The 26,328-nt window shown below is 34.4% G+C and overlaps 1 protein-coding gene across 1 annotated transcript in view; it reads left to right on the top strand.

Annotated features, from left to right (window-relative positions):
- RFX3 (regulatory factor X, 3 (influences HLA class II expression)) overlaps window positions 1-17,608 on the top strand; it is a 48,646-nt gene extending 31,038 nt beyond the window's left edge. Inside the window, exons 7-16 of the mRNA XM_009871754.1 lie at window positions 3,982-4,103; window positions 5,338-5,450; window positions 6,245-6,360; window positions 6,799-6,953; window positions 11,077-11,174; window positions 11,481-11,630; window positions 13,083-13,291; window positions 14,256-14,409; window positions 16,429-16,471; window positions 17,312-17,608. Coding sequence (XP_009870056.1) covers window positions 3,982-4,103; window positions 5,338-5,450; window positions 6,245-6,360; window positions 6,799-6,953; window positions 11,077-11,174; window positions 11,481-11,630; window positions 13,083-13,291; window positions 14,256-14,409; window positions 16,429-16,471; window positions 17,312-17,550 — 1,399 coding nt within the window. The 3' untranslated portion in view covers window positions 17,551-17,608. The remainder of the gene's footprint in view (window positions 1-3,981; window positions 4,104-5,337; window positions 5,451-6,244; window positions 6,361-6,798; window positions 6,954-11,076; window positions 11,175-11,480; window positions 11,631-13,082; window positions 13,292-14,255; window positions 14,410-16,428; window positions 16,472-17,311) is intronic.
- The last annotated feature ends 8,720 nt before the right edge of the window (window positions 17,609-26,328 follow it).

The raw sequence follows: 26,328 nt of genomic DNA, 5'->3' as shown, positions 1-26,328 counted from the left end.
TGCATTTCTTTATTTTCTTTACAGTTTTATCACTTTGGATTTCAGATAACAATACTTTTATTGAAATATAGCCTCCATATTATTTTTGAGGTTTTATGTGCGCAATAGTATACTTGGAAGTAGTTTTGTTTTCTTCAAACACTAGAAAGCAACTAGTACACTCTTGATCCACATACCAAAACTTTCTGATAGCATCCAAATACTTCCCAGGTATTTCTCAGTAACTTGCAGGTGTTGCATCTTCAAGAATTTTTTTAAAGATTGAGTTTCTTTAGCTTTTCTGTGGTTAACAGCTTTCTATATGTTACCTGTGGTGTTGCAAGCTGTTTTAATCAACTTTAGCTTTCTGCTAATTTTAAGAGCTGTTTCTCTTTTTTCCTCCTAGTAGGATGAATGGCAACATTAACATACAATACTAAAATGCTTTAACATACTTACACATTGCTGGTCAAAAGATCACCATTTTGTTACATGGTTTGGTACATTATCTCACTTCTCACAAACGTCAGTAAACTCGTGGTGATAAAGCACAGTAATAGATTAAAAATAAAAATAAGATAAAAAGTAATCCCTACGACTTGTTTCTCTTTCTTTCTAGAATCCCTGCGGCTTGTTTTTTAGCAAGCCAGGACAGAAGCCTTAGTTTTCTTAAAATAATAGACCATTATAAATTGCTTAACATCATGGGTTGTTGTGGTTTTTTTGAGAAAAAATACTAAATTATAAGACTTAGAGTAAAATCCATATAGTGGCAGTGTGGAAACAGTACAAGCAAACAGCAAAACCTGCAGAAAATTTAACTGAAAAAGCTTATGTCTGTTTTTTGTCTGTCTTGAGAGTTAGTCAACTCGGCTTCTCCTAGTTTTCATAATTTTTAGCTTGTTTCTTTTCCCTATCAATTTCATATGTGCATTTCTAATCTAGCAGACATGTTATTATACTTCTCCCTTCTGCTTTATCTTATTAATCACAGAATCATAGAATCACAGAATGCTGGGTGTTGGAAGAGACCTGCAAAGATCATCTAGTCCAACCCTCCTTCCAGAGTAGTATCACCTAGAGTAGGGCAGGTCACACAGGAACACGTCCAGGTGGGGTTTGAATGTCTCCAGAGAAGGAGACTCCAGCAGGGCAGATAAGAGGGGAGGAAGAGCCATTCTTGGCCTGCTAGCTACTCCCCTTCTAATACACCCCAGGATGCCATTGGCCTTCTTGGCCACGAGGGCACATTGCTGGCTCATGGGCATCCTGCTGCCCACCAGGACCCCCAGGTCCCTTTCTCCTACACTGCTCTCCAACAGGTCAGTCCCCAACCTGTGCTGGTACATGGGGCTGTTCTTTCCCAGGTGCAAAACTCTACACTTGCCCTTGTTGAATTTCATAAAATTCCTCCCCACCCAACTCTCCAGCCTGTCTAGGTGTTGCTGAATGGCTGCACAGCCCTCTGATGTGTCAGCCACTCCTCCCAGTTTCATGTCATCAGCAAACTTGCTGACAACGCTCTTTAATCCCACATCCAGGTCATTGATGAATATACTGAACAGCACTGGCCCCAGCACTGACCCCTGAGGCACTCCACTAGACAACAGGCTGCCAGCTGGACTCTGTCCCATTGACCACAACTCTCTGACTTCTTGCCTTCAGCCAGTTAGCGACCCACCTCACTACTTGGTCATCCAGACACTCCCTCAGTTTAGCTACAAGGATGCTGTTAATGAATATGGATTGTTTGTTGCAAGTGAATTTTAGTCAGAAAGTTTTCAAACTGTTCTGCAGTGAGAAAGGAAGTTTCTGATAATAAAGGTATATCACAGAATATGAAAGCTAGTGAAGTTGCATTCTAAATTAACTGCAAAATGAGAACAGTGTACCATTCAGTGTCATTTCTGCCTGATTCCATGTTGTGATTTCAGTGTTTTAAGTTGTTGGGTTTTTTTTATTTTCATAGCTTGGCACAAATTCAGAAAATGTCTGTTTTTAACTGAGTACTTTGCAAAATTTTACTATGTTTATGCTAACCTATATAAAATTCAAATGGTGTCCTTTCTGGCACAAGTATCATTAGAAAGCTGTAATATTCATGTAAAGTCAGTTATTGTTTTCTGCTCCCAGTCTTCTAGCACCTAGTAATTTAAAAGAAAAGAAGACAGTGATAGATGAAATAAGGTATAGGCTAGTGAGTGAATTAGGGAAATAGAGTAAAAGTCTAATTTTAGAAAATATAACACCTGCCAATTAGGAAATTGTAACAATCTTTTCCATGTACCAGAAATGGCTCATATTAATAAAGAATTCTGGAGGGCTGTTTGACGTCTAAACTGCAAAAACTCTACTTGTACAGGTTAACCACTATTTGCTTATGTTGCATGTGAAGCTTCTGAAATTTTCTTTTTCTTCTTTTTGTTCTGTGGTTTCATTCTGCAAATGATTTTCTAATGCTGTTGAAACTGGTTAACTTCTGTGACAAGTTACCTGTCACAGTGCCAGAATTAAGAAATCTGCCCAGCATATTTTATAAAGCACAGTGAAGTAAGTAGGTGGATAATCCTGATTCCTAGCACCAAAGGATTAAGCTGGCTTTTCTACTAATGAAAAACATTTTTGTGTATCTGAAAACCTTCTAGAAAAGTGTGATTGTTATGTATTCAAAACATTTTGAATCCCTTTTCAGGAGCTGAAGAGTCAGTAAAATAACATATTTTGCAGAAAGGAATGTCATTCTATTGAAGTATAGATTTAGATTTACAAATATTTCCAGAAGTTGATCTTCTGACTGATACTTTTTAATTATATTGAGAGAGGAAGTTAAGAATTCAAGCATAAGACTTTACACTGGACCATTACAGAAAATGAAGCTTGATACATTTTTTTTTTTAGATATAGGATGGGTATAAATGTCTGCCTTTTTCCCAAAGTGTTGGAATTACTGAAGTTAATAAGACCAGGAGTAATTCTGTTGAAAATTGTCTTTTCTGCCTCTTTTGTTATTGTATATTTAGATTCATTTTTTATGCCTAGAATATTGAATAGGTGTCTCTCATGGGAACTTCCTTTTAAAGTAAAATCCCGGTAATTACACAGGATAATGTTGGTTTATGTTTACTGGAAATAAAAGGAAATGTTCCCAACTGATGAAACTGCTTCTCAAAATAATGCATTGAGAGTGGAATTTCTTGTCCCATTTCTCAAGTTAGCATGGAGTTTTACAGTCTGCACAACAATTCCAATTTGGATGATTGTTAAAACAATTTATTTAGCTTTGAGGTTTCTCTTATTTTATTTTCCAGTGTCTGCAATTCATTTTCAAAAGTACAAAGTGTCCAAGATATTTACCATTAAGACCTGGGACAGAGTAAATTCTCAGTGTTGGAAATAACAGGCATGATCTTCAGCCTGTCGGACTGATCGTTGGGACAACACTAGACCACCCAAGCCAGCATTCCAATTTGTATCATTGTGATTTTTGTCCTTTGCAAAAGATTCTGCGAATTGACTAGCGAAGAGTTTAGGTTTCCACCTAGCTTTCTTGGGCATTCCATGCTTAAGCGAGAAGTCTGTTGGATTTGAAAAGTCTTTCACTATCTTCAGACTGTAATGTTGTTTTTCCTTAAGGTAATGGAACGTTATTTCTGAATTACATAATTATTGGAAAGTCAAGCTATTTGGAAAGGGAAGGATTTGATTCCTGTTGGTGTAAATTATCTGGTCTTATAGTATACTCTTTGTAAACTAATTCCACAAGGAATTGGTAGTGGTGCTGTAATATCACCTTTAGTAATTCTGCAATGCAGTGTTAATGCTGTAGCTTCTCTTAGTTGTTTCTTCTGTTATTTACAAAATAAAAAAAAAGTGTAAATTCTTATGTTACTTTTCTTCAAAATTTTATTCTGAGATGGAGAAATCAGAGCAACCATAGATTTTATGATCTTGTTTATGAGGAGGTGAACAGGAACGATAATTTTGTACTTCGTATTTTTTTAGGTATAAGCCTATGCAGAAAGTGGATGGAGTTGCAGATGGCTTCACAGGAAGTGGTCAGCAGACAGGCACATCTGTTGAACAAACTGTAATTGCCCAAAGTCAACATCATCAACAGTTTTTAGGTACGAAAGCAGGTTTTATACTGCTGTGTAAATAAGAAAGATGAACTTCATTATCACTGTGAATATCGTCACAGAAGTACAGTAGTAGCTTCTAAAGTTATCATGCCCTCCTTAAAATTTTCACAATAGAACGAAAAGGCACTAAAATTGTGTCCTGTGTTGTGAGCTTTATGTAATATTTAATACACATCATGTAAGTATAAAAGGAAAAAATATGCAAATTCTGTATTTGTGTGATATATTTAGTATTATATAAATCACAGCGCGGTTACTGTGCAAACTAACATTAGACATGCATATTGATATTCCTGCAATGAAAGTTGTTCCCTGCATGTATGTTATGCTGCATTTTATTTCATAAAGTTGGGACAGTGGTGTTGCATTGCTGTTGCAAGTTAGCCATGCAGTGGACTGTTTTGAGAGTGTTTTCATAAGTGGAAGGAACCAAATACTTTCAGCCAGAACACCAAAGTTCATGTTTAAAAATGTCCCAAGTTGTGGATTCCGTGATCCCGTTAAGCATGTATTCTCAATAATGGAAACAAAGGGTAATGTAGTTATTTTTTTATGTAGAAAGACCCTTTGGGGATGTTATTGCGAAAGGTGTAGGCTTATTTGCCTGGGGTTTTCAGGCACCAAATCCTTTGGCCTAGTTTTGTGGTTACTGAAATCACTGGGAACATAAGGGTAGCGTTGAAATGTTTTGAATCTTCCTTTCCAGGTGCTTTTTAGTCCAGCATTTTTCTTGTGTACTAGCTTGTCTCTTGGAAACATTTGCGACAAATAGTAAAATCATAAAATTGGGTTTACCTGAAAGTGTAAAAAAGGTTAAAAAAAAAAAGTATATTGAGTCTAAGCTCCATCCTACCTGGCTACCTAGAAATCCTTCAGTTGACCAAAAAGAAAACTGTTCAACAATTAATCCTTCATACACTGATATAAATATTTTTTCTTCATTCTGTAACATTTTGAAAATGTGTGTTAGCTTTTCTATATAGGTGTAGTATGTACATGACATCTTTTTAATGTCTTCAAAAATAATTTTTTTTCTTTTTGATCAAAAATTGCTGGCTGAATTTGTTTACAATTTTAACATACGACAGGCATGAAAGATTTTGAACATTACTTCATTTTGAAATTTATTTCTTTGTTTTATCCTTCATTTTTATCTTAATCATGCTGTAATTGCCTCTGTTCACAACATCCCTCTTTCATTTTGTTGTCATGGAAACAGATGCATCTCGAGTACTTCCAGAGTTTGGAGAAGTTGAAATATCTTCTCTCCCAGATGGTACTACCTTTGAGGACATCAAATCACTGCAGAGTCTTTATCGAGAGCACTGTGAGGTATTTCCTATAAACCACTTATTTTTTAAAGTTCATAAGTCCTGGGTAAGGTTGGTGCAAAACAGTAATGCCAAATATATTGCAGCCATGTTAGTGGTATGTGACTTTCCCCCAGGATATTTTGGCTATTTCACTGGGAATGACATTAGTAAAAATGTTTTTCTGGAGTGTCTCCTTTACAGGGGAAAAAGTAGTATAGAATACTTACTGAGAACGAAATACAGTTATAGGTATGTTTTCAGAATGTTAGAGAAACTGTGCTTCTGATTATGCATGCAGATTTTTGGTTTAGTCAATAGGGAATGTAAATAAGATTAAATTATATTTTATTTTTTACATGAAAAGTACTAACCTTTATTTTTTATTGTAAAGAAACGTTGGGACATTTAAGCTACTTTGATATTGAACAATAACTCATTTAAAATTACTTTTGAAGGTGCTTTCAAACCTATACTGAATTATGAAAATGCATAAAATGGGAGGTTAACTTTCTGTTTGCAGTAGCATTGAGTATTTTCTTTAGGTGAATTCCTCTGAAGTGTTTGCACAGACCATGCTTATTTCTGGAGGCTTCTGTACATGTGCACTTGGCCTTTTTCAAGTCTTTGTGCATACCAGTTTATAGTGCTGGATAATTCACGGATATCGAAAGTATATTATTTATAACTTAGAAATGTACATTTTGCCTTTGCTAAACTACATGATGAAGGAAAAGAAGCTATAAATCTAGTTGGACTTGGGAGTGAGGGGAAGCTGGGTAGAAGACAATCTGTACATGAGTTTTATTTTCTCAGGCAATACTCGATGTGGTTGTGAATCTTCAATTCAGCCTGATAGAAAAATTGTGGCAAACTTTCTGGCGCTATTCTCCCTCTGCTCCACCTGATGGCACTACTATTACTGAACCAAGGTCAGTAAATGCTTCTGTTTAATGCTTCTCATTTAATGGAAGTGTCAAATTAAAAAAATCGTACTGGTTTTACCTGCAGAGTAATAATTTTATTTTTGTATGCTGTTTTTTCAAATTAAATTTATATTGCCTTCTGTGTGGGTCCATTTTTTCTTTACTTGGACAACTACAGTAAAGGTATCTCTTCCCAGTATTCTACGCAGTTCTTTTAAGCCAAAAGGATGATACACACCTCCACATAATTTATGAACTGTAGCAGAACTATGGAGACATTTTTAAAACCCATTTCCATGTGACGCAACATGTAAAGAACTTGTGCTGGGTGCAATTGAGACATCTAAAACGTCTTCATAAAATAATACATTTTTGCTCATTGTGGGTTTTTACCTGCTGCAAAAGCATTATCATTTATTTGTTTGCTACATTTTTTCACACCAGCAATCTGAGTGAAATAGAAAGTCGCCTTCCAAAAGCAAAGCTGATTACTCTGTGCAAGAATGAGTCTATTCTGAAATGGATGTGTAACTGTGACCATGTGATGTACCAGGCTTTGGTGGAGATTCTCATTCCTGACGTCCTTAGACCTATTCCTAGTAAGTTGAACACCTGAAACATTTGGTAAGGACTTTTGTGCATGCATGTGTGTGGTGGTGGTGGTCTTGTGCTTCACAGCTTTAGGAATAAATTTGAAAGCTAGGGAAGTATTGTGTATCATTTATCCTTAATTTTGTTGTATAGGAAGTTGTGCTGAGAGTTGATGTGTGCTTTGTATTTGTATAGCTTTGGATTTAGTGCAGCTGGAAGATCTAGTTTTCAAGATGTAATTTCATGTTAAAGGTATTTCTTTCTGTGTGTTTTATTTTCAGATAAAAATGGTTTCCTTTTACTCTGGCTCTAGACTACCTTAGACACAAAGTGTGTTGCCCTGAGCCAATGGGAGCTAATGTCAGTCAGTCCACTAAATTCCATAGATTTTACTTTAAACATTACACATTAATCTTTGATTAGTCTGAAAAAAAAATAAATCTGCATGATTCCATTTGTAATGGAATTTTTGTAATTCCATTTTTGGACAGTCAGCCTTTTATTCCATATTAGTGGCTGCTGATATCAATTTTAGTGACTGTTAAGGCAATGACAAACTAGCTCAGAAATTTTTAGTCCTATTTATTATTCCAGTCTACTGTTCTTTCTGTCATACGTCTTGCATGAAGGAGTCAGTAACTATCTAGCCATTCAACTCTTAAGAGGAGTACAGCTTTCTTTTCAAAGTTAATTTTACTAGGATCCATTGTTGCTCCAGCAGTGTATTTTTATGGATATTTCTAGCAGAAGATGAATTTATATGAAGAAAGTTGGACTCCTTTACAAAGTATTGGCTCACATATGGTGTGCTAACTATTACAAGGAAATCATGTTAGCAACCCACTATAGACCTTGTAAATCCTATGTATTATATCCTTTCCATGAAAAAGCAGTTGTCACTTTATAAAGTTGGATTAATATTTTTAAAAATTCCGGCCTTAAGTAGCTTTGCAGCTCACAAAGTTGTTTCACCATGCTGTGAATACCTCTTCTGCTCTAGTGCCTGCAGTAGTAGTAAGCACCCCAAAGAAATATTTGCAGGTTTTAGTGACTTTTTGCTTGTCAGTGAAATAAAATTATGTTCTAGTAAATTGTATATGATACAAAAAAAAATATTTTGAAGCTGGAAATGTACAAAATCTGAAAGCCAGCCATTTGCAAAGGCAGATTTACTTTATTAAAGGAAACAGCTTAGTTCTTGGTAGAGATTGTTTGACAATTTGGGATCATTATCAGACTTCTTGATGCAAACACTACATCTGGACAAATTCATCCCAAGAAGCTTATGCTTCTATTTTGTGAACAGTCCAGTGGATTTCTGCTCACAAGTCCACCCACTGAGCCATGTTTGAAAGCCAGCTTATGTACTTTTGTATTTTATCTTTAGGACTAGCTAACTAAATGGCTTTTTCTAGTCAGCTTTCTTGTAACAATGGTCCATACAAGTTCTCTCTTTGCTACTGAATATTTAAGGAAAAGGAAAGGGGACTGTAAAAGCTTCATTAAAAACATGTTTATGATTTTTTTCTCCTGAATAAGTGGAAAGATATTAACAGTAGCTGCTCAAAATAGGAAAAAAATATTCATTTGGAAAATGTTTGAAGTAAGCATATCATTTTTTAACGTTTACCTTTCATAATGTCTAGATTTTCAGTGTTTTTCTTTTAGAAGAATCTTACTGTGCTACTCAGCTGTGTGAAACGCACTATTGGAGTAGGAAAAAATGATTATGAGGAAACAATCGTATTACTTTTAACCTCAATGTTAAATTGGTCAGCTGAAGTGTTAAGTACCCACAGAATCAATGAACAATTGTTGCGTATAAACAAACGAGATTCCTTTTCCTAAGAAAAGTGAAATGCTGTCCGTACGAGTCAGGAATAAAGACCATATTTATTGAATGTCTTTGGGACTAGACCAGAGCTATTTTGTTTTGGAAGGGACTTTTTGCACCTTCACACATAACAGAATGAACAGTAACAAACTTGCCTGTGAGTTTCTATCATAGATGGAGAATTTATGCTAGACGTATTTCCACACTATATTACACAATTCCAGGCAGACAGAAATTTAAAGTACTGGAAAGACTGTAAAGCCTTATTTTCATGAGATTTGCGTGTTAGAGGGTTTTCAGCTGAGAGATCGAGCATTTGTGGTGCTTATCCACATTAAACTTTATTTTGGTAACTGCAACATTTATGTGTGTATATTATTATTTAACTATCTTAGGCCATTTACTTTGCACCATAGTCAACATGTGATTCTTCTTGTTTTTCTATGGTAGCCAGATGAACTCAAAAGAAGGCTTTGAGGATGCTACCTAGTACTTAAGGTTTTGGCAGTGGCTGGTTGATATTTAAGGACAGAGTATGAGAAAAATTCTGTATTTAATATGTTATCTCCAAGGCTCATTAGAAATTCATGGTTGTTCTATAAGATACTGATGACTGATTATCTACTTCAGCTATTTTATTTCTTCCGAACTTAGAATTCCTTTCATTTGCTTCTTTTTCTTCCTAGTTAAAGGCATTTCCTGAGCTGCTTTTCCATATTTATTTTTAAAGGAGATTAGCGCTACAGTGATGCAGATAATTCTACAGTACCAGTTGGGTTAAAAAGAGTAACAAGCAAATTAGAGGTGAAAAAGCAGTAATATTTTTCTTAAATGTCTACGTGTCATTCATACAGTATTTACATTATTCCTTCCACTTTGCATTTTCTTGTTCTATAGGTAAGAAAATGTGAGTGAATGCATAGTTAATTAGTAAGTGCACAGAAATAATTTATAAAGCAGCATAAATGAGCTAGGTGATTGACAAGACTGAATAAAAAGGCTTGTTCTTCACATAGAAACCTCAAGGAGGGAAAACCTTAAACATTACTGTAGAGTGTTCAGCCAATACACGTACTTTGTAAGATCAAATTGCATTCAGCTAAGCATCCAAATGTGTGGTCAGTTATATAAATTACTGATATGGCTTCTACTGCTTATCACTGCAAAGTTGAAGATGTGAAAACATTGTCATGAAGAATACATTTTTGTAAATTTACTTTGTTACTAGAAAGCTTTATTAAAAAAGGGGATCATCAATAATTCAAACGGTAAAAGAGCATTTCTCAGAGACAAGTTCTATCTTCTTAATTTCAGCCTTATAAACAGAATTCAGTCAGTCTTTACTTGGACTGTTTCTTCTCACGTATTGCTTAAATAGTTTGAAAACAAATATTATTTCCTCTTTCTAGTTTTTTTTGTCATTGCTTTTATAGTTGCATTCTTTCTCTACTAGTCTTTAGAAACCTGTAGTTTTTCCCTTGAGTGGATGCTGTTAGGTCAGTGAGCAAGTGGTTTGTATGGAAAAGTGAGGTTTCTACTATTTTTCAGAAGATAGGATTTTTTTTTTTCCAGGCATAGTTCCTTGGGAAAATCCTTGCTGTCCTCCTCTGTCCTTTTCAAAAATTAAAACTTCTGTTTTGAGTAGTGCAAATTGTTGTAAAGGCTTCTTCAATTTCTTTCTAAATCTCTGTCCAGCACTCAGCAGTTTTGAGGGTGCTATACAAAAGAAACAAACAATACACAAAGATTGCAGAGCTATTTTAATAATGTCATTTTCTGTCAGTGAAATACGTAACTTTTTTTTTTTTTTGCTTATTGATGATAACCTTAAACATTGCATGTTCTTTAAAACTGAAGTAAATAGCACCATGACATGGCTTTGAGCTTATTTGAGGAAACTGCAGCATTCCAATAACTGGATTTTTTTTCTGGAATCTTTTTCTTTAAAAGAGATGCTTAGATGAAATGTAAAGCTGAAAGTTTGTGATGGAAGGTTTTATCACAGCAACTGCTGCAATTACTGATGTTCTACTATAGGAGTGCCAAAAACAGTATTGCTGTTCACAAACATCATGAAAGATTGTTAGATGAGGATGTCAGAACTGATGATTAAACCAGAAATAAAATCATTATTGCATGATCTGTATCTGTATAATTTTGAAACTATACTGGATTTGTCTTTTAGTAAGTAAAAGCACCAGACCTGAACGTTCAGTATGTAAGTACTGAGAATGCAAAACATTTCAAGGTAGGGACATGGGGGTTTTTTCATTGTGTTTTTATTCTTTAATACACAGGTGCCTTGACCCAAGCCATTCGCAATTTTGCAAAAAGCCTTGAAGGTTGGCTTTCAAATGCCATGAACAATATTCCACAGAGGATGATACAAACCAAGGTACAAAAAACTCTTTCAGTATTATTCGTGCAATGACAAAGCAAGTGGGCAGTAGCCTCCCACAGCAGTAGTATTTTAACTTAAATGCTAAATTTTATGTTTAGCATCAAGCATCAAATAATGGGAGAGAAAATAAATCACTTTTGTAAAAAAATTATATGGAAGACATTATTTGATCTAATACAAGGACATAATTCACATATGAGGACTCATTAATAAAGAATATTAAAATGAAGTTAAAGAGTCAGTCTGTAAATTTAATCTGTGGAGAGTACAATAGTTAAAAATGAATTAATTACTTCCTAGGTTGCCGCTGTAAGTGCCTTTGCCCAGACTCTGCGAAGATACACATCTCTTAATCACCTGGCTCAGGCAGCTCGAGCTGTGCTTCAAAATACTTCTCAAATCAACCAGATGCTCAATGATCTTAACCGTGTTGATTTTGCCAATGTTCAGGTAAAATGCTAGCTGTCATTATTCTATGAACAAAGTGAAGTGAGAACATTTTGCTGATTCATATATGCAGTGATTCAGTTCAAACGCTGCAGCTCACACTTTAGGAAAGTAAGAGCTCAGAACCATTATCTGTTTCCATTTACTGCCTTGAAGTGCATGTATCTTCCAACTTCTATGCAAATGTAGATCAAATACATTCTTAGAATGGATACCATGAACAGTATCTTAGTGACAGCATAATTGGTATCTTAGATCTCAGATGCTAGTGTAGTTTCTGAATGTCTCTAAAAGCTATTATATGCACATTGTTTTTAGTAGACTGTTTCATTATTTCAAAGACAGTACCATTAATATACTTTATGTAAGTGCCTATGCCTAAATTTACAAGATCTCCTGACTAATTGATTAGATTAGTACAGATTAGAACTACTATCCAGTTAGCTATAGAATGTATTTTTTCATTTTCACTAAGCTTTATTTCCTCATATTTCTGCTTCTTTGAGGAAAACTATTTTTCTTCTTTTGCCCAGCAAAGTGAAATGAGCCAGATTAATAGTAGTTCTATGTTTGTCACTTTTCCTTATGAACAAGTGTTAATAATTTCAACATTAGAACTTGTTAATAATTTTAACAAAAGTTACTCAAGAGTGCTTGATCAAAGATGTGGTATATTAAGTATTGCAGTATGTTACCATGGATACAGAATGTGTGAATGAGGTGTTAGCTTGGCACTATAGCTAGTTTAAGGACCTGGCTTGCAGTTAGTGAGTGTTCATTTTTGTCTGTTAGTTTCTGAATTGACCAGCTAACCTTACTTAAGCCTGATAGCACTGACTAAATTGCCTATTATTGTATGCAGAGTGTTTCTCCATTTTTGTGCAGTTTATGTTGTACTTTAAGTAATGTCTAATGTATTATTGCCTATAGTCAGCAAAGAAAACAATCTTTTTTTACATACAAAGCTTTCTTATATAAGAGGATAGAACAGAAATTGTCTTTAAGCTTAACTTCTACAGAATAAAAGGAAACTTGCACTTGATTTCTTACTACTTTTATTACTTTAGCTACCCATTTAAGTGTTCTTCCTATTTGCCCTGCCTGTAGTCCCAGAATAAATGACAAGTCCTGTATATTTCAGTAGAAAAATGATGAATGAGGAAAGTAGAACCCTTTATTGAAAATGAATGTGGAAAACTGCAACATACTTCTGTAATTTCCATTGTGTGTTCTCATTTCTTCATTTGATGTCTGCTCCTATATGTTATGGTCTTCCCACCCATTTGATTTCAACAGAATTATGACAGACGAAAAAATAAAAACTGCTCCTTAGGTTTCCTAGTAAGTGAGGTTTGTCCTTTTCATCGATGGAATTGCTTAAGCTTTGCAAAAGAATTATAGTTTGTGCTCTGGCTTTTGTATTGTTAATTCAAGAGTTGCCATGTGCTATAACAGGAGCAGGCTTCCTGGGTGTGCCAGTGTGATGACAACATGGTTCAGAGACTAGAAACAGATTTCAAGATGACTCTTCAACAGCAGAGCACTCTGGAGCAGTGGGCTGCCTGGCTTGATAACGTCATGATGCAAGCGTTGAAACCATATGAAGGAAGACCCAGCTTTCCTAAAGCAGCACGGCAATTCCTGTTAAAATGGTCTTTCTACAGGTAGTGTTTAATAGACTTCTGAAACATTCTAACTATACCTTTGTTTGCTGAATTGTTTACTGTAGTAAAGTTGACAGATGTACTACCAAGATGTGGCTTGCTAAGTCATCAGAAACGTGTGGGTTTGGTTAATTTTTTCAGAAAACTATTGCTGTTAACCTTGGGGCTACTTGCAAATCAGTAGAGACTTTAATGATTCTGGTTTATTTTTTGAAGGCCGTGTGCAAATGAATGCAGGTGGAATTTTGTCTTGAGTTAGAAACATAATAGCCACTTTTTTAATGTTGTTTATTAAAACACTGTAGTACCTATGTTTATTAGATGTGGAAGACAAAACTTGTTTTCAATGTGTAAAATAACATTAAGACAGGCATTCCATGTTAGCTGCTTATTGAAACAGTTATCAGAGTAAACCTCATTTTTTGCAAATGACTGTAGTAACTACTTGCTGAAGATCTCAGAATTTGTGGATAGAATAGGTACACACAAGTCTATCTTTTTATAATTTAAGTTTCAAAGCTTTAAAATCATGACAGTTAAAACATTGATACTGGGAAAGTGGACACAACAGACACCAGTTAAGCATTAGTTTGTTTAAAATCAAGTTGGTTTTATACCATTTTAGTAATTTATGTTTTCAGCAAAAGTTTTCTTTCAGATGAGGTTTTAGGCATGCTCAAAAGTATTTGTAGTTATGTGTATACCCGAAAAAAAGAAAAACTGAAAACAAAACCATCTGGTTATTTCTTATGTAATGTGGTGTCCAACAACACCTTCAGAGAAAGGAGAGAAGCAAATGATTGCCTTTTCTGGACTTCTCTTTCCGAAGACACCATCATCAGATATTTGTGAATAACATTACTTTTGGGAATACTGGTTTTGAGGTGAAATGTCTAGATGGATAAGTGTTAAAATTACTATGATAATAATACATAAATACATATATTTTTCTGTTTTTGAATAGCTCAATGGTGATTCGAGATTTAACCTTGCGCAGTGCTGCTAGCTTTGGCTCTTTTCATCTGATCCGCTTGCTTTACGATGAATACATGTTTTACTTAGTAGAACATCGTGTTGCTCAGGCAACAGGAGAGACACCTATTGCAGTTATGGGAGAGGTAAGATAACATGTAAGAGACTAGACTGGTAGATGTAGTGATGAATCTGGGTATGTGTCTTTGCAGTATAACAGTATATTGGGTTACAGATACCTACAACAGCTTTAAACTCATTTCATTGATTGATTGTAACGGTACTAAAATCACACTGAGTTCTACCAACTAATTCTTTCCAAATGAGTTTACTCCTTTACAAACCTGTGGATTCATATGCACAGTTTGAAAAATGCTGATCAACATTCAAAACTTACTTGAGATTTTGAGAACTGAATATTTCATGTGGAAATAAAATAAGAAGAGTAATAGGAAAGTGTTGCTTACATGATCTCTTTACATGTATTTGCATGTTTTGAATTCTCATACAAGTGTTAACACAAGTGAGCTGAGTACCTCCATTAGCTGGAGAAGAATGTCTTACATGCAGAATTTGGACTCGTACGTTCCTGTTCACAGTACAGACCTACATACAGGTCTTTTGATTATCATACATGTGTTTCAAAGATTATTGGTTTAAAAAACAGAACAAAAGTCTCCATTCATAACCAATGTTTTATACCCACCTATTGCATCTGCAAGGCAAAGTTTATCTCATCTCTCTTTTTTCCGATAGTTCATCTAGCCTTTTATTTTTAAGACAGTGAATTGTCATTAAAGAATTGCACTTCAAAAGTGCTGGAAAATGGGTATTTTGAAAATATACTAGATAGTAGGACAGACTTGCAAGTCACTGTGTCATATTTTATGCTACCAATAAATTGCAAGTAATTATCTGAGTCGATTTGGCATCAAGTATCCTTCCCTCAAGATACAGTGATAGGTTCATTAAATACTGCAGAGAGATGCTGTACTTTCAAGAGAAATTGGAAATAGCTCAACTTCATTTGTCAAATGGCTTTATATCATGAACACATTTCAGAGAAACTAAATAGGAATGTTTCTGCTTAGTGACCAACTAATAGTATGTTTGCTTAATCTCTGCTTTATATTTGCAGTAAGGTACCACACAAGCAAACAGTACTACAAAAGTGTGTAAGGTATTACACAAGCAAACATTCTTCTCTTCTTAACAGACGTTATAGATGTTAGACATAAATGTAGTTTAAGGTCTTAGAAGTTTATGTAGACTGAAGATGGAGATATCATGGGGAACTAAGTAACCCAAAGCTTTTGGAGGTGAGATGAGCAGCACAGAAGTAGTAAATACCTATTAAATTCATGTCTTTTTATATTTCTATTGTATTAAATGACTGTGACTGTGGTTTGGTAAACACTGTGAGACAGCATAAACTGGTGTTTCAGCTGAGAGAAGCATTTTTCTCCCTTCCTCTTCTCCCAGCTTTGGACACAAGTATTGGCAAAATTCTTCAGAAAAAGACTGGTATCATCATTTATGGTTAGAAATATGTTTATCTGTGTAATGTACTGCTTTCATTTGAGATTCATTGATGGCATTTTGCTCTGCCAATTCGTATTTAAGAGAAACTTAGAGGATTCAGTGGAGGAAAGGGAGAAAGGTTGTACATCCAGTTTGTGAGCAGCTTTTTTGAAAAGGTCTTTTTTTTGATGTAAGTAAATTTGTTACCAGATTGTGAACCCTTTCTCAGCAGTGCCATTTATTTACCTTCCAGGCAGATTTGCAGCACTCTGGCACACCTTTGTTTTTGTTCTAGCACAATTAAAATTGTCTCTGAGAAATTTTAAAAAGAGCTTTTTGTTATAATATTGGCAATTCAGAATGGATGTCTGTCATAATTTATGGTGCACTTTGAGCAGCAAAGGCCTTGATGGAGTAGCATTAAAAAAGTTTGTATTTCTTCCAAATTTTGAGGGTTTACTTAGTGATAATTGTCTTAATAAGCACTAGGATGGAATGGAAAATTAACTGCTATATTATCGATGTGGCTGCTGCCAAGATCATGCATTTGCTAGACTGAAACCAGTGGAACACAGATCTGCTCCATCACAGATACTCTATTTGCTTAAAACTGTGTCCAAGGTGGTTTATTGTTTATTTTGCAGTTTGGTGATTTAAATACTGTGTCCCCTGGAAATATGGATAAAGGTAAGCATTTTAATATCGCCATTGTATAATTCTGTGTAGAGCCTATGTGTCTCTTTGAGTATGCCTTAAGATTCAGTAAAACTGAATTTAGAGCTCTATCATGCTTCAAAGTGCATGCATGTATATATTATATGTGAATATATTATATGGATACAAGAAGCTATCTATGTAATATACAGCATATGATAATGACTATAATATTGTAGGTTTGTTTTAAAATATATTTTTATATGTTTATTATTGACACATTTATATGTTTATTATTGACAGATTTTTACCCAGAATTTAGTTTTATCTGACATGTCAGAGCAGGGTTGCAGCTGTGGAAAGAAAAATAGGAGTATGCTTATGTGTGTTTATCTGCATTAAATGTTTTGCTAAGTGAAGAAGGCAGAATTGCATGCAAGTAGTTTTCAGGTGAATTATCAGTGCCATATTTTGACGTGCATTCTTGTACCAGGAATTTGAGTCTTTTTGGAGTGACTTGACTTCAGATCTTTACCTCCTTCACTTCCCTATCTGTAACTAAGAGTAACAGCTCTTCCATCATGAAGTCTGAGAGATGAGAGACATTTTGCAGTACGAAGTTAACATTGTTTTTGAAATTGCATTTGTATCAATACTGTGTAACGGAAGTGGTCAAAGCTGCAGCCTGTTTACCTATTTGAAATAATCATTGACGTTTTTCATTAAAATGTTAACTTTTCAGTTTGTGCTTTATCAGATTGCTAGTCTCCTAGCAATCTGTCTTTTTTATTTCAACAGTTATTTGCAAAATAAAGGCCCATGTGTTAGAATTTTTTCCCTTCATGCTAGTTTCATGGTGGTTTGTTTATGCAGATGAGGGCAGCGAAGTTGAAAGTGAAATAGACGAAGAGCTGGATGAAAATGGAGAGCCACATGCCAAGAGAGAGAAAACAGAGCTAAACCAGGCGTTCCAGGTGGGCTGCATGCAGCCCATGCTTGAGAGTGGAGTACAGCAGAACCTCCTGAACCCAATTCATAATGAGCACATTGTTGCAACTACTCAGACTATCAGACAATGCAGTGCTACTGGAAATACATATACTGCAGTGTAATATGAAACCTCCCTGCCCCTGACACACACCCCATTGCATTATGCTTTTGGGTTTAATATGAAAACTGACTGTTGTCAAATTTTAACTGTGCTGAACATTATTCTATTGCAGTTGTTAAATGGAATGGTTGTATGTATTTTGCCAGATCTGTTATTAAAAAAAAAAAAAGAAAAAAAGAGTTTTTTGTAAACAGAATCATTTTTCATTGGCCGCTCAATATTAAGAGTTTTCTTAGTATCAAATGTAAGGAAGATTTTTGCAAAGCTTAATGTTAATGTTTTTGTCCTCTTATAATAATTTAAAGGTTTTCATAGTTTTTAAAAAATATTTTAATGTTAATTATTAGTTATGATGATTTCATATAGATAGGTTTTTAATTAGATGCACTTCTGTGAAATATCAAAAGAACTATTATCTTTGATTTACACTGGAGGCATACTTATTTGACAGCAGATGTATCAAATTTGTTATAAAAGGTGCTTTTCCTTGGACAACAAGAAGACACTATTTTGATAAAATTGTGAGCATTCAGGGGGGATTTTTGTAATAGTGCTGGAGGGTTGGGAAGATGTCCTAGTTTCTTTCTGTGAGCAAGATGCAAATTTTAATGACAGAATTATAACAGAATGTGTACGTCATAAACGTACCTAATTATGTGACCATCATGTAAAAAATGCAAGCTTCCTTTAAAATCAACAGTTCCAGATATTATTTGCATACCAGTTCCTCTGTTTTGAAGACTACTGATTCTATATGTGAGGCCACTGAACAGGTACTTTGGACTGTTGGGTGGTACTGTAGTTAGAAGCTAAAGCTAAAGAAGAAGTGACTTTATTATTATTAATTTTAAGTGTACGTGCTACTTATGCTGAACTGGACATACAGGAAAACATTCCATTTGGATGACTTTCTTCTATTCTAGGTCTTTTCCTACTAGTGGTTCAGTCTGCTGCTCTTAGAAAAGATGATTTATAGAATGCAAGGAATGTAGCAACCTGCATCAATTTCCTTTAAAAAATATTTCTTGTTGTTAAAGTGGATTTAAATTTTTACAAAAGTAAGATAAAGGCAGTGTAGCTGGCACACCTCACTTGTACTTATTCCCAATTATGTAGAATTTGAATAGGTGGCTAGATGGACCATTGCCATTTAAGAATGTACATCAGGGATCATTGTACCTCGGCTATTACATGGTGCCTTAAACAGAACTGAAGCTAAGACTTAGGAATTTTTGTTATTCTTAACTCTTAAATTAATTCAACAAGGTGTGCCTGTCATTTTCAAATTCCCTGAGAAGTAAGGACAGGTTACGTAGCCTTCAAAAGAATTAAAAGGATTTTTTTATTATTAAATGATTTTAATATCCCTCTTAGAATGACAATAAACCTATTTTTTCCTCGTTTCTAGATGGATTTCACTTTATTACAAATAAAATTTGCTTGGGAATTTGGAAAGCAAAACTAGCTTTAATACCAACTTCAAATGTCAAAATAGATTGACCATAGTCCCAAGCATGATTATATATTTTCTAAGCCCTTGCCTACTTTTAATTTTAAAAAATGAAACAGAAATAAATGAGCAGGTACATAATGCAGTGCATGTTTTCAATTTCTATATTTTGTGAGGTATCAGCCAGATATTACATTTTAATGGTTAAATAATGACAGTTTACAGAGATGATATTAATTGACATTAAACAACTCAAATTTTTCTTCTTTAACATTTCATTAGGCAGACACGTGAATTTGCTACACTAAAATACTGGAATTAAGTAAGAAAAAAAAGCCAAAAAAAGTGAATGAGAGCACAAAAAGATCAATTTTACAGAAAAGACTGTGTAAGAAAATTAGAGGTTCTTTTATTTTGGTTTATCTACTGTGTCTGAAAATGACTTTGAGGTCATATATACCAAATGGGAGAAGAGCCTGTAAAATGAACAGCGTATTTATAGGAAACAAGTTTATTGCTAGAGTTTACATATGCTCCAAATACAGCTGCACATCAATAAAAATGTCCTAACACTACTGGTGTAAGAAATTAAATTTTAATTCCTTTGCAGGGAGGTGAACCCATCCTGCTAATTCTATGTAGACATAATTCCTAGTAATGTCAGTAGATGGCTTTTGCCTCAGTAAAAAGTGAAAGTGAGTTTTATATTCATTATTTCTAAACTCATAAATGCACTGAATCTCATGATAGATTTTGTTCTCACATATATCACTCAGTGTGTCCTGATTTTTCAGCACATCTGTACCCTTCACCAAAAATGCTAAAACTAAGCTGTGATAAATATTTAGTCCCCTTCGTTGTGCATTATAAGATGTTTACAAGTAAAATAAAATGAAATAATTCAACATTTTTTTTTCATTTCAAGCTTTTCTTAATACTAAGTACTTGTTTCAATTTTTGTGTTGATGGAACTATAATGTTTTCTTATTATCGTCCTTTCCTGGTTTAATGTTGGATTTATTGTTGCTGAGAAAAGAGTACGATTGTAATAGGTAAATCTAGATTTCTAAAAGAGGTGGGACCTGAGTATCTGTCTCTATTTAGCTCCCCACTCCACTCAGTTGTTCACTGTTCACAAAGTGCAAAACAAAACTGAACAAAAATATGAATACAAAAATGGAATGTATTAAAAGCTGTACGTTATCAAAACAAATTGGAACTATCCCAGGTTCAGAAAACTGAATGGAGTCTGTAGTTCTATGCTTAAATTCTAAAGATTTTACCAGATTATTTTTTTTTAAGAACTACAATACTGTAAGCTGTGTCATATACTTACAGGTTTGGGGGTAATCTATTTTGGTTTTACATTTACTGAAATTTTAATCAAACACTCAGATGAAATGTTTTGCACACTCTTGCTATGTAATAGTTGGATTTTAGTAATCATTAGAGATACAAATACCTCAGTCCATATTCTGTAATGTGCAGCATGTGGTTGCGTTGCCACACCAGCTCTAAAGTTCACTGCTGGTGCTCTGGAGGGGTGTAGCATGTGTCCACTGGGTAGACATTATGAGAGTTGACATGGTTTATGTGTTTTATCTAATCTTGACATGGAATCCAAAATAATTTTTTTAGAGGCATTTTCCCCATTAGCAAAAATAGCACAGTGAACAGTGTGGGGGAATGGGTATTGTTAAACTACCTTTTCAAAACATAGGGCCCAATTTTCAAAAGTTTTATATTTATCAGCATTTCTTGGTACATTTTCATCTTTGCCATGGTAAATCAGTTTTAAAGCTTTTTTTCTGTTCTCAGTTGTGATTTCTGTGTTTCGCTCTTGTACTGTAGCATGCTCTAAGCACCTTCCTTTAAAAAACAGTTCCATAAAAATTTGGAAAATAGATTTTAATTATTTACCTGTGAGATTATTATTTACAGCATTACTGCCTTTAGTTCAAAACCAAGAAAATAGTGTTCTGTCATTCATGAATGTATAGGTCTATATACAAATTTAATTTCAAGCGAGGTATTTTTAAATGTTTAAACCGCCTTCTTTGTTCACCTTGTTTTCATAGGAGAAATGATCTGATATCTTTGTCATTCTCACCAATTGACATCTGCACTGTTTAGGAGAAAAAATATTAGACATGCACTGCAATCCAATTTAATTCAGAATGTTTTTACAGAATAAAAACAACCATTGATAGCCATAAAAATGGTGATAAAAAGTAGATTTATTAGTAATCCAAATATACAAAGATCATTTCAGATTTTAAAACTATCATTTGAGAGAGCATATGAATTTCTGAAAATTGGGCCCTTGTCTCTCTAACAGAACATCCTCTTTGTATATGGTTTAAAAGAAATTAAATTCTAGTATCTCTGCTAATTTGTCTGGTGATTTAAGACAAACAGTAAAAACTGGAATAGAAGCATAAACACACAGTGCTTAGTTCTAGTACTAGAAAATTAATTTGATATAATGCCTTGCATTAACCCTTTGAGCATTGTAAGTAAAATTATGAGAACAGAGCTTTTTAGATTATTTATTTAGTCCATTGAGGATATACTTTGAAATAGCTGATAGTGTCTAGAATTTTTTTTACTTATGTCTAAAGTAAATACTTGCATACTATACAGTAATGGTTTTATTATAGGAGGCGCAATAGAGGTAGGCAAAATATTCACTGCCATTGACATGTACTGTCTAATAGAAAACAGTACTTCAGCTCCTTTGCTTTCATAATTACTTAAAGAAAATCAAGCATATGTTTCTACAGATATGAAGTTGTCTACTTTCAGATGTCTTTAGAAGATAAAGGTTTTGAAAATATATTCAGACGATTTTGAAAATCTGCTGAGACAGGTTAGTATTGGAATACTCTGGTACTGTGAAAGAATCTTAAGGACTAAAAGAAGGCTTAGTGAAGAATAATAAATTTTGCAGACTATTTGGTGTGTTTGCATTGAAATTTTTGGCAGTGTTTGCAGTAGACAAGAACAAAAAGTGCAGAATTATATTCCTATTCTTTTTAAAACTCAGTCACTGCAATAATGACTGGATAAAATATGAAGGTATTTTGTCCATCTTCATCTACAGGGGTACAGTTTGTGTGGTCCTTATTGAATGCTAGAATTTTAAAGCAACCTAGAAATTCCGTAAGCCTGTTACCATTTTAAGAAGCCCTTGTTCTTAGAAATAACTGGTTACAAGAACAAGGAAACAAATGTAGTAGCAAGTAGAGTTCCTTTGAACTTACAGATAGAAATGCCACCTTACTAAGTGAGAGTACAACACATTTTCTACTGATTTCTTGCAATATCATTCAGTCAGCAAACACTAAGTGCAGCTGTACTTAAGTCTAGCTGAAGGAAAAAAAAGGGGATAATTTTAAGTTATTTAATGGAATTACATCAGTAGTATAGTGCAAGTAAGTTATAAACTTTTTTACTTACTTAAATCAAATTAATGCATAATTAATTAACATAAATGCAATACTCAAAGGGTTTTAATTTAACAACTTTTTTTATTCATAATTTACTGTAAATGCTTCTGAGTTTGCATGCCTTGGTCATTGCTGCTAGTGATTTTATGTGCCAGTAGACCTGAGTTTAATTTAGCAGTTAACTAAGAAATAGTAAAAGCCACTTACAAAGTGACTGCCTAGTGTTTGTTTGAAGTAAAATATGCCTTAGTTTAAAAATTATCATGTTTAACTCTTGTTTTAGTCTTGTTTATTTTTCCTTTTTCTGTTGAAAAAAATGAATTAGCATATTTGGATTGGAAGCCCTGAGTAGTTAAATACTTGGTAAGAATCGTTCTTGTAGATTGCTCATCAAGGCTGAAATTTGCTGTAGAAAAGGCGGCCCAGAACAAGCCTATGAGCATCAGATGAGCCTCACTTACATCTAAATCAGGAATACGTTCTTTGTGTGTTCTCAAGCACTTTCTTGATTATGGTGCAAACATATTTATAGGAGTTTTCAGTTCTGGATGAATTTTACTCTGAAATAATAAATGTCTTTTTACTAGGAATTTAGACTTTGGAGGAACAACCTTGCACAGATTGGTATTTGCCAGGAAATCAGTTCAATTCTTTTTGATACCAGCAAGAGCTTTTTACACAAAGAATACTTAAAGGGTTCCCCGAGTTTCCTGTTTCCTTCAGTAGAATATTAAAAGTGATTGCCTTGTATTTAAACATTAAATATCCATCTTAAAGTAACCCAATCAAGCAACTTAAAATATGCTAGGAAAATATCACTTAGTACCAAAGCAAGTTGCCCATCTCCACTCATCTTCACTGAAAATTTGGATTTACAGTTAATAACCAATGAGGCTGTTAAAGAAACTTTGAGTGCCTTTCAAAAACCTGGAAAATTGTGCCTGAGGTGGTAAACTTTAATTAGGTTAATTCTAGAGATACCAATCAGTCATTTTATCATCACTCAGGGCTTTCTTACCTTCTAGGAAACTTCCTTTGTTGCATTTGTTTTATACTGTATTTTTTTTAAGTGCCATCATTTAAATTTCACTTAGTAAGTGGCAGATTACATTATTCAGTCCCACAGCACAGAAACGTCATAACACTAGGACATATTCAAACTTTTATTTTCCAGTTTACTGAATATATTATGTAAATGAGGTAAGCAACTTTTTGTAGATTGTATGTGTGAGATAATGTAATGTTCTTTTCCAGTTTTTGGACTACAGTTGAATATACTTTTTAATTATTTAAAGAAGACATCTTTACAGAATAACGTGATGGGTTTTTTTGTATAATGTATTTGATTTTGTAAATACGTATTTCCTGATGTGATTTTTGTGAGAAATGCTAAATCTTTTAGTATATCATGTCCTCTCAAAACTGGCAGGAGCTAAATAATAGTTTGTGGGCAATTTGTATTGTGTACTGTACAATAACTGGGGAACTTTTATAATTATAAAAATATATATTAACTTTTAGTGTGTTGTTTAAAAAAATGACTGGAACATACTAAAGACAGTAGGATTTTTCTGAATATTTCAGACTTGAACTCAGGCTAGCTTTCTTGTGTTTTTCAAAACAAAATTGTGTCTTGTCTTTTAAAATCAATAAATTTGTTTTCTTGTTACAAACATATCTGAATTGCTTCAGTTTTTATAGAGCCAGATATTTCAGATTGTGATACTATTGATTTTGAGATAAGAACTATTTCAGCTTAAAGCTTTTAAACAAGGCAGAATATTTTTATTTAGCAGCATCAGAGCTGAGTAAGGAGTGTGTCTCTGACTGCAAAAGGAACTAATATTTTGAAGTGTCAATTAAATTAAGTAGTTGTCACACCCCCAGTAAATACAGGTAGTAGTGTATCTACTGATTTCAGTATTAACAGTAATTTCCCATTACAGATTTAGGTAGTTAACAGCTGTCAGTGAGGAGGCACGCAGATATTGGTGGTGTCAGTTCGTAACCAGAAGAGCCTGCTTCTGCAAGTTTTGCCCTAAATGTTCTGCCGCATGTGAATGCACTGGGCATTCTGGCAGTTTCACAGAACATAAAGGCCTAAGCTTATTAGGTCGTGTATTTTAGTAGGTCTCTAGTATGTGTTGCAGGCACTGCTTCATATAAAATGCAGAATGGTATTTTAACTTGGGAGGACCCGCTGAGTAATAGTTGCTAGAATTTCAAAATTACTATTGGATTCCAAGATCAAAACAGCTGTTTCGCACAAAACTGTGGTAAAGATAGAAAAACGGCATCCTAAAGCTTATTTTCCACATAAAATTCAGCTGTAAGTTATGGTCCAGTCATTGCCTATCCATTAATTTCAAATTAAGACCAAAAGCTTAGTAATGTACAATACTGGTTCCTGCATTCCATCCTATCAAACAAGAATAAATTTTCTACACCAGTGACCAGCCACACCTACATTTACAGAACACTTATAACTGATTTGCTAATTGACACTAAGACTTCATTTCCTAGCTGGTACCTTGCTGCGGTGAAGTGGGTCTTGCTCCAGCACACACGCACAAGAGGCTGTAGAGGAACATCTCCCTCTAGAGGGATGTCACACCCACCAGCAGCTGATGCAGCCAACAGGCTACAGTACTCAGTTCAACTTTTTCCACTGACAGTGTTATAAAGAAGATCCTGCAGAATTCAGCCTCTGCTGCTGTTGATATTAAAGTGGCTTAATTACTTAACCAATGGAGGTTTAGATCAGCATCCCAAAGTCCTACGATCTAGACCTCAAAGCAAGAAGCATAGCTGAAACGTAGAAATTTAGAAGTACTGCATACTGTAGGAAAACACAAGTGTAAGAAGGGTTATAAGTGAAGTTTATTACTTCTGTAAGATCATTTTCTGCACAGTGTTAATGATATCAAGATATATACTACATTGATTTATTTTAAGTGTATTTGACTTATCTAAAGCATTCAATTATGTAAAGTGTCATACAGACTGCAGCTATCCAATGTGCATCAGTTGTTTAGTTCCATGTGAAGATCTATGCCAAAAGCCATCTGAAATGGCTTTCATATTTTTGAAAATGAAAAACTGAAAAGCCAGTTATTTTTCCATAAAGGCAAGGAAGAAACTTTGATTTATTTTTGGCACTGTTATCAGTATACTAGACAGCATTTTTAGTCTGACTTGATGTCACTGGCTTCATTCCAAATTTTCCCTTTGTGTGTTTTCTTCCCTGGTACCCAAATTAACAAAACCAGTAGGACTTTTCTGTTGTAAAAACAAACCCCCTCCTTAATCACAATATGCCACTGCTGAGTTTATTCTAAGCAATTTTCTAAGCGGAACTGTTCACTCAGCATATAGACATTTTCCACTGACACACTGCACACAAAACCTGCTGCTGCTTTCATTATCAGAGTTTAGGACAGACATAGTAGGTATTTATTAACTGGTAGTACTTTAGGAGATAGAGCTGGAGGTGGTATAAAAAACCTGCTGCCTCAAGCTCTTCCCTCTTTTCAGCTGGATGTTCCCTTTCCCCACAATTGAGACACACTAGTAGATGTTGTCCTCGCACAGTTCTGGTTTAGCCACCTTTGCTCAAGTCGCTGCTAAAAGTAGTCAGTACTAATGACTCCGCTGCTGGAAACGTTGGTTGGTTACAAAGTTTTGACAAATTGCTGAAAGCACAAGAATGCTCAGATTCTTTTATCTCTCTCATGAAGTATTACTGGCAGAAGCATATTTACAATACTTGAGTTGTTAAAGCACAGTTTAAGAGAGCTACTGGTAATATTATTGTGAACAGGAATATCTGAATAACCTTTAGTGTGCACTTTAGAAGAAGGGTCCTTTGCAGAAGCTATAA

The sequence above is a fragment of the Apaloderma vittatum genome, unplaced genomic scaffold, assembly GCF_000703405.1.
Source record: "Apaloderma vittatum isolate BGI_N311 unplaced genomic scaffold, ASM70340v1 scaffold12776, whole genome shotgun sequence".
Taxonomy (NCBI): Eukaryota; Metazoa; Chordata; class Aves; order Trogoniformes; family Trogonidae; genus Apaloderma; species Apaloderma vittatum.
This window is presented reverse-complemented; position numbering and strand designations above follow the sequence as displayed.